Genomic DNA, 9327 nt, shown 5'->3' on the forward strand with positions numbered 1-9327 from the left:
TGGCGCAGGGAGAGGGGCGCAGAGGGCCCGGTGCACACGGAGCGTCTGAAACCCAGAAAGACGCCTCGAAGCGTCCGCACTGGCGGGAGGTCAGGGATGACTGGGAAGAAGGCCAGGGGGATGCAGACTTCCCACCGCGTCTGCAGTCGACGCAGCCAGCCCCGTCACCCCGGCCCCCAAGCACCCCCGCCAGCCGCCCGAGGCCCGCAGGCCGCCCCCGCAGCAGGGCCGAGAGGCGGCGCCGCACGCGGCTCCCCGGGCTCCGGCGCGCACCCCTCCTCCTGCAGCCCGCGCCTCCCCGCCGCCCGCGCCCCCCGGGGTCCCGCACACACTGCGGGGCGCGCGCCCCAACCCGCCGACGCGCCGCAGCGGGGCTCCCCGCGCCGCACAGCGCGTCCTCACCGCCACCGAGCCGGTGGTCCCTGGGCGCGGCTCCCGGCAGGGGCTCCGTTCCGTCCGCCCGGGCGCCAGGGGCGACGGCAGCCGCGGAGGCCGTGCGGCTCCGGGCGGGGGCAGCCGGCGTGGGCACTGACGCCCGAGCCAAGCAGCAGGGCACAGCCCGCCCTTCCGCGCCGCCCGGGTCCTGCGAGTCCCAGAAGCCCAGGCGCCCCCCCGACCCCGCCCCCGGGCGCGCGCACGCGCACCAGCCCTGGAAGGAGCCCCCAGCGGCCCCCGCGGCCCCAGGCCACCTGAGAAGACCCCGCCCCTCCCCAGCTCCAGGTCCCGCCCCCAAGCAACAGGCCACGCCCCTCCCGTCTCAGGCCCCCCCCACATAAAGCCCCGCCCACTCCTATCCCCAGGCCCCGCCCCATCTCCAGGCCAGCCTTTCCCTAGGCCCCACCCACCCGTAGAAGGCTGTCCAACCAGGGGGCTGGGAGTGGGCGGCAGCAGGCCACAGTGAGGGTGGAGGCGAGGGTGAGGTGCAGGGAGAGCCTGTTATACATTCTTAGCTTCCCCCATCCCACCCATGTAGCTGCCCCAAATCCTCACCTTGCTTCTTGGATCATGATGCCTGGGGAATTCCTGAGCAGAAAAATGACATGGGAAAACTGGACAGTTGACAGTGAATTTGTTTCTGTGAACTTTTCAGCCTTGTCCTCTGAGCTCCAAGCTCTACTCTTTCTCCTTTTTTGGACTATTTACTGGCACCGTAGTGGGCAATGTTCTTATCATCCTGCTCTGCTCTACAAAGTCTTACCTGCTTCTTCCCCAGGAATTTTTTACCACCTGGAGGTAGGTTTTAACTTGATTTTTGTGCCCTAGATGCAGCGACTCTGATCATCCAAGATACAACTAACTCCTTCCATGGCTATGCCACTCAGTGTATTTCTTCTTCTTTGGGGCTGCTGAGTGCTGCCTCCTGGCCACAATGACATATGACCGCTGTGTGGCCAACTGTGACCCTTTGCGTTACCCAGTCATTATGAACTGCAGAGCCTGTGCCCAGCTAGCAGGTACATCTTGGTTCTCAGAGTTTCCTGTGGCCCTGTGCAAACCACATGGATTTTCCACTTCCCTTTTTGTGACCCCAACAGAGTGAACCACTTTTTCTGTGACAGCCCCCCTGTCATTGCACTGGTCTGTGCTGATACCTCTCTGTTTGAACTGGAGGCTCTGACAGCCACTGTCTTATTTATCCTCTTCCCTTTCCTGCTGATCCTAGGGTCCTATGTCCACATCCTCTCTACTATCTTCAGGATGCCCTCAGCTGAGGGGAAACCTAAGGCCTTTTCCACCTATTCCTCCCACCTCCTTGTTGTCTCCCTCTTCTACAGCACCGCCATCCTCACGTACTTCAATCCACCACCTCTCCTGAGATAGCCTAACACTAACACTTCTCCACGTCACCACCACCCCATTAGCCTGGGACCAAAAAACAGGGCAGAATTTCGAAAATATACTGGGATGTATAAAACATGGTGGTCCCTGATTAATCGATTCACTCATCATTCATTCTGGTTTCCATCCAAGTAAAAAGTCTGACGGAAGTCTCGTGAATCCAGTTTGGGCTTGTTAAGTACAAGATAACTCTGGGTCATCCAAGAAGCATTATCAAATAGGCAGATGGACCGGGGGTCCGCAGTTTATTGGTGTCTGAGGCCAGAGGTGTACAGTTTGTGTCCATTCTGGGTGGATGATCCTTGAGGCTATGGGGGAGGATGACATTGCAGAAAGGAAGAGAAAACAAGAAAACACTAAAAGAAGGTCCTGGCTTGAGGCCCAGGGGAAGACTCCACAGAATCAGTCACAGAGAGCCTCCAGGGAGGGAGCTTTAAATCTAGACCATGAGTTCACCAACATAAAACAAAAAGGTTACTAGGAGCTTTTTCTAACCTCCTCTGTGCTCACTACTGTCTTAAGCACATTATACATAGCATCTCACTCATCACCACAAAACACTGTAAGGTGGAGATTAGCATCCCCAATTTTTTGCAACTAAAATCTGGCAAAGCTAAGCTCCAAGCTCAGATCACTTATACTCAGATCACTGCTGTTCACTCAATGATATTTTTCAAGATGTGGGTAGAATGTGTGCTATGAATTCTTTGTAATGAGGCTGACCTTTATGAAAGTCATAATAACGTAGCCAGGCAAAATTTAAATTTTAACCTGTAAGTATTGCCAGGAAACAGGCTCAAAACCCAGTGAGACGAGGGAGATGGAAAAGGCACAAAGCAAGACGGAGAACTCCCAGACCTTCTCTCTTACCTCTCATAGATCCAACTCAATCATAGATGCGAGGTTTCTGACCACGTACCCTCAGAGGTCCCCTGAAGCCCTGAGTCTGCTATCTAATAGAACAAGATAAGTTTTGGTCGCAGTCACTTCACTAAAGGTCCAGATTTTTTTTAAATGAACAATCTTGTAAGGTTTCCCTCAATATATGACGTTCATTGTTAGGGTAAAGGGCTTTGAAGGTCTATGGGACATGACCTTGAGTTGCATGCAATTGATTGCTACAAACTCTATTTCTTTCTAGCATCATGAAAAACAGATCTTCTGATATGAACCCATCTGTTAATATTTAATAAAAAGTACAGGGGTACCTGGGTCGCTCACTTGATTTAGTATCTTTCTTAGGCTTTGGCTGGGATCCTAGGGGTGGGGAGCCTCTTCCCTCTCTCTCTCTGCCAGTCCCCCTGCTTCTGGCCACTATGTAAAATAAATTAATAAAATCATTTTAAAATGCAGAAAAAACTGGACTTGAGCCAATAGGTTTCCTACACTCATATTCTTTCAGCAAATTCTTATTATGAATCTAATTTGTGGCAGATAGTGTACTAGCAGTTGGATTATATTAGTAAACACAATCAGAAGAGGACACTACATTTTTAAGATTTTATTTTATTTTTTGTTTGAGAGAGAGAAAGCATGAAATGGGGGAAGGGCAGGGATGGAAAGAGAGGAGAGCAGAAGGAGAGGAGAAGCGGACTCCCTGCACACCAGGCTCCATCCAAAGTCCTACAGATCATAATCTGAGTTGAAGGCACATGCTTAAGCAACCGAGCCCCTCAAAACCCTCAGATGAGGACTTTCATAATGCCCACAACTAAGAACCCTTATCTATACATTATCTCTATTATTATTTTTTGGTGTATACAGGAAATGTTTTCTTTAGAAGCTTTCTGGCAGTTTATTCCCTCTCTCCTTCCATAGCAGGAGAGAGAGCATGCGTTGGGGAGCTTGTTTTGTTTTGTCTCGTTTTGTTTTGAGAGAGATGGCAGCTTTAATTAGTAGTGTGAAAAACCCCACCAGTATCTATTTTGATGGAATGAATGGGAGTATAATTCTCTCAGCATTTCGGTTATCCCCTGCTGTATAATAAACTGTCTCGGAAATTAGTGCCTGAAAACTGTAACCATTTTATTTTGCTCAGGATTCTGTGGTTTCAGAATTTGGAGTGGGGATGGCAACTCTTGGTAATGGTAATATGAAAGATAGGACCAAGGCTTGGATGGCTGAGATCATCCAAGGAATTCTGAGAAGGCAGAATAATTAAATATTTCATTTTATGTGAAGACTAGAAAACCCAAGATCTATAAAAGGAGGAGTGTGCCATGGGATGACAGTGACCCAAGGGTTAAAGTCTTCAAAGTAAAGAGGGAAGTGACCTAGGAATTTAAAAATTTTATAAACTCATAATCCCACTTTCTCAGCCATACCTTCTTTCTTCTTCATGGCAAGAATTCTCTAAATTAGTGTTGAAATTTTCTGTTTACATTTCCTTATTTTCCCTCCCATTAGTGAAATAGATCTCATTTAGATCATCATGGGCAGCCAGATCAGCAACTTCACCTATTAGTGCTTTCTCCTGTCTATGTCACTTCAAGTATCAGATGCTGTTACTATAAAAGTTTTCTCTGATCCTCACACCCCAGACTAGCATCTGTCTATTGTGGTCCAGCTCCAGTAATTTTAAAAGGGCAGTAAAGATTGCAAAAATTTGTATTGAAATACATAACACATAGGTGTCTGTTCTGGATATATTGGATACAGATAGAGTCAGATAAGCGAAAATATAAAAAGAGCTCAATAATGGTTTTAAAGTGAATGCACGGATGCATGAATGAAAGAAAGAAGAAATTTAGCTACTAGATATTTCTTCACTGGGAAGGTGTTCTATAGTGGAGTCAGTAGTTCCTGACTCCTGACGTCTGTTGTTCCTGGACTCATATCCATGGTAACTGTAGAAAAGTTTTACAGTTGTCATTGAATCCCCTCTAAACAAATGATTGATTAAAAGCTTGGGTAAAATAGACAGGTGGCTGTCAGGCAGATTGTGTGTCCTAAGGGTTCATGAAACCTGAAGGGGAGCCCAGAAGCAACTATTTTTGAGAAGTTGAGTCACAGTAAGATGTGGTTCTAGGCATCTAAGCCCATGGACGGGTCTGCCTCAGGTTCACAAATTCCAATTTCTAAAATCCTAAATTCTCTTTTGCTTATGGAAAAGGTATTTATGGATAAAATGAGCTCATTCAAAGGAGGATGACCAGAATGAATACAGGGTGCCTGAGCATGTTAGATCTAGGAACTTTAAAGAATCAAGTGAGTGATTGGCTCTGAGAATTGAATTTGGGCCAATACAGGAACTGACTTCAGAGGGCTATGGTAGAGGAAAATGAAATTTCTCTAGGACTAGAACTAGAGAAGTTTGGTTCAAGGTACCAGAACATTGATTTTGACTTATGATATGGAAGATCTTTGTAAAAGCAAAAAACTATCTATAGTTGACCCTTGAACAATGCAGGTTTGGACTGCATGGGTCCACTAATACATGGATTTTTTTTTTTTTGATACGGTACAGTACTGTGAATGTATTTTCTCCTATGATCTTTTTTTGTTTTAAAGATTTTATTTACTTATTCATGAGAGACACAGAGAGAGAGAGAGGCAGAGACACAGGGAGAAGGAGAAACAGGCTCCATGCAAGGAGCCCGATGTGGGACTGGATCCCAGAATTCCAGGATCACACCCTGGGCTGAAGCCAGCGCTAAACTGCTGAGCCACCAGGGCTTCCCTCTTATGATCTTAATAACATTTTTTTCTCTTGCTTATTTGTTGTAAGAATACAGTGTGTAATATGTATACAAAATACATGTTAGTTGAATGCTGCTCATGTTATTGGTAAGGTTTCCAGGCAACAAGGTTATTAGAAGTTAAGTTTTGGGGGAGTCAAAAGTGGTATGAGGATTTTCAAATATGAGGTGGTTGGCATATGCTGTTCATTGGTCATCTGTATAAATGAAAGTAGACCATTCATCTCATGATCCAAGACGTTACGGAGGAATATATTCTTCTTTAGGCAAATGCTGGATAATCACTCAGTAGATATATACAGAGTAGTTTAAGACTCAGAACTATATTTGTGTACATGACTTAAATTTCCTTATTACTCTGCTATTTTATGTTTACATAAAATTGGGGATATCAAGTGAAAATAAATTCATTTTTTTGAAGCTTTTAAGAGAAACAATTGTGCACTAGTAAGTATTTGGCTTTTGTGCTATTATACAAGGTGAAATGCTTTGAGCCATGAGTGATCCAAGTATTAAAGACTCTTCCAAGGATACCTTGATGACCCAGGTATTGAGCCACCCCGGGTCCCCAATCCTATGCATCTTTTAAGAATATTACAATAGTTCTAAAAATCATACCCACAGAGGTGATTGGGTGGCTCGGGCAATAGAGCATCCGACTCTTGATTTTGACTCAGGTCATGATGTCAGGGTTGTGAGATCAAGCCCTGAGTCAGCTCTGGCCTGGGTGCGGAGCCGGTTATGATTCAATCTCTCTAATTCTCCTTCTGCCCTTCCCCTAACCTGCTAAAGCAAGCACACATGCAATACTCTCTCAAAAATGATAAACTCAAAATGGATGAAAGATCTAAATGTGAGAGAAGATTCCATCAATAATCTAGAGGAGAACACAGGCAACACCCTTTTTGGACTCGGCCACAGTAACTTCTTGCAAGATACATCCACGAAGGGAAAAGAAACAAAAGCAAAAATGAACTATTGGGACTTCATCAAGATAAGAAGCTTTTGCACAGCAAAGGATACAGTCAACAAAACTAAAAGACAACCTACAGAATGGGAGAAGAAATTTGCAAATGACGTATCAGATAAAGGGCTAGTTTCCAAGATCTATAAAGAACTTATTAAACTCAACACCAAAGAAACAAACAATCCAATCATGAAATGGGCAAAAGACATGAAGAGAAATCTCACAGACGAAGACATAGACATGGCCAACGTGCACACGAGAAAATGCTCTGCATCACTTGCCATCAGGGAAATACAAATCAAAACCACAATGAGATACCACCTCACACCAGTGAGAATGGGGAAAATTAACAAGGCAGGAAACCACAAATGTTGGAGAGGATGTGGAGAAAAGGGAACCCTCTTGCACTGTTGGTGGGAATGTGAACTGGTGCAACCACTCTGGAAAACTGTGTGGAGGTTCCTCAAAGAGTTCAAAATAGACCTGCCCTACGACCAGCAATTGCACTGCTGGGGATTTACCCCAAAGATTCAGATGCAATGAAACGCCGGGACACCTGCACCCCGATGTTTATAGCAGCAATGTCCACAATAGCCAAACTGTGGAAGGAGCCTTGGTGTCCATCGAAAGATGAATGGATAAAGAAGATGTGGTCTATGTATACAATGGAATATTACTCAGCCATTAGAAATGACAAATACCCACCATTTGCTTCAACGTGAATGGAACTAGAGGGTATTATGCTGAGTGAAGTAAGTCAGTCGGAGAAGGACAAACATTATATGTTCTCATTCATTCTGAGAATATAAAAAATAGTGAAAGTGATTATAGGGGAAAGGAGAGAAAATGAGTGGGTAATATCAGAAAGGGAGACAGAACATTAAAGACTCCTAACACTGGGAAACGAACTAGGGATGGTGGAAGGGGAGGAGGGCGGGGGTTGGTGGTGACTGGGTGGCAGGCACCTAGGTGGGCGCTTGATGTGATGAGCACTGGGTGTTATTCTGTATGTTGACAAATTGAACACCAATAAAAAATAATTTATTAAAAAAACTTAAAGTAAAATAAAAGTCAGACCCTGAGATCACCATCTCTGAGAAAAGGGCTTTCTTCCAGCTAGTTTTCTGAGACCCTCTTTAACATCTTTATTTCTCAGGCTATAAATTATGGGGTTCAACATTGGAGTCACCACTGCATAGAACACAGAGACTACTTTATCCCTTTCATTCATTATTTTGGAGTTTGGCTTCATGTAGTTGAATATTGCTGATCCATAGAAGAGGACAACAACAATGAGATGGGAGCCACAGGTAGAGAAAGCTTTGAGCCTCCCCTCCCCAGACTGCATCGGGATCACGGTGGAGATAATATTCCAGTAGGAGACCAGAATCAGGCAGACAGGAGCTAAGAGGATGACCACACCCATTGCAAAGATGGCCATTTCTGTGCTGTAAGTATCTGCTGAAGCCACCTTCAGAAGGGCAGGAAGTTCACAAAAGTAGTGATTAATAATGTTCTGCCCTTGATAGGGTAGTTGGAAAGTAAAGGTGGTATCCACCAGAGACACGAGTGCTCCACTGGCCCAGAATCCTATGGCCAACTGGAGACACACCTTTTGGGTCATGATGCTAGAGTAGTGCAGGGGCTTGCAGACAGCCACGTACCGGTCATAAGACATCACCGCCAGCAGTGCACACTCTGTACACCCAATCAGAAGGGAGACAACTATCTGTGCCATACACCCAAGAAAATAAATCATTTTCTTCTTTGCCAGGAAATGGACCAAGACTTGAGGGACGATGCTGGTAGAGAAACAGAGATCTGCAAAAGAGAGGTTTCTAAGAAAAAAGTACATGGGAGTGTGAAGTCGAGAGTCCATGAAGATGAGAATGATGATGAGCAGGTTCCCAAGCACAGTCAAAAGATAAATGATGAGAAAAAGAACAAACAGCAGGATCTGAGTCTGCAAGTCCTGTGAAAGGCCCAGGAAAATAAACTCAGCCACAGTGGTTTGGTTTTCCTCTTCCATTGAGATTATGCCTGTTTACCTGTTTGCACAAATAAAAAGAACAACCTTTCGGTTTGTAACATCTTGTAGAAGAGTCTTATTTAAAGCTCAGCTTATAACCAAATTGGGTATTTCTAGCTTTTTGCTATCCAAGTCATTCTAATTAATACTAAATAGAATATCTTAATTCTCAATAGTGGTTGTAATTTCAATAGACTTAATTTTTTTCCAAATCTCCTCTTTCCACTGCCACTTATAGATAATGACATTGTTAAAGCCTGCCAGGCTAGTTCTGCGATGAGGGTATCGGAATTTGTGTGGATTTTACTAAATAGCTGTACACATATTGTTACAAAATGACTGTGTGTACTGTTAGCACTATTACCATGTATAAACCTGCACCACTAACTGTTCAAAATGCTACATATTTAATTATAACATATGCTTGAAAATATGAAACAGGGTCAAAGTTAATTGTCCCATTAAAAAACTGCTATTTTTTCTTGGCTTAGAAATAGAGGCTTATCACTTAATATACCAAGTATTGTTCCTTTTTGATTAAAGAGTAAAATGGTAAAAGTAAAACAATAAAAAAAAACCAGGTAACACAAGTCAAAATTCTTGTGCTATCTGGACAGGATCATACTGACATAGAAGGTAATAGACTATGAAAGAAAACAGGTAGAATTTACATCATTGAATGAAAAGCTTTTGTGAAATAATATCACGAATAAAATTGAGATAAACTACAAACTGAGGAAATTATTTGAAATGTCAGACCAAAGTTAATGTCCTTTTTACATTAAGATTACATA

At 44.3% G+C, this 9327-nt stretch overlaps 1 protein-coding gene and 1 pseudogene across 1 annotated transcript; one reads left to right on the top strand and one right to left on the bottom strand.

Annotated features, from left to right (window-relative positions):
- Positions 1-1035: 1035 nt before the first annotated feature.
- On the top strand, positions 1036-1821 carry LOC144295133 (olfactory receptor 10A4-like; annotated as a pseudogene).
- Positions 1822-7588: 5767 nt separating this feature from the next.
- Positions 7589-8533, bottom strand: LOC144295282 (olfactory receptor 2D3-like). The gene has a single exon (XM_077867671.1). The coding sequence runs from the start codon at positions 8531-8533 to the stop codon at positions 7589-7591; it is 945 nt and encodes a 314-aa protein (XP_077723797.1).
- Positions 8534-9327: the final 794 nt, after the last annotated feature.

This window comes from Canis aureus, chromosome 23 (assembly GCF_053574225.1).
Source record: "Canis aureus isolate CA01 chromosome 23, VMU_Caureus_v.1.0, whole genome shotgun sequence".
In the NCBI taxonomy this organism is placed as follows: domain Eukaryota; kingdom Metazoa; phylum Chordata; class Mammalia; order Carnivora; family Canidae; genus Canis; species Canis aureus.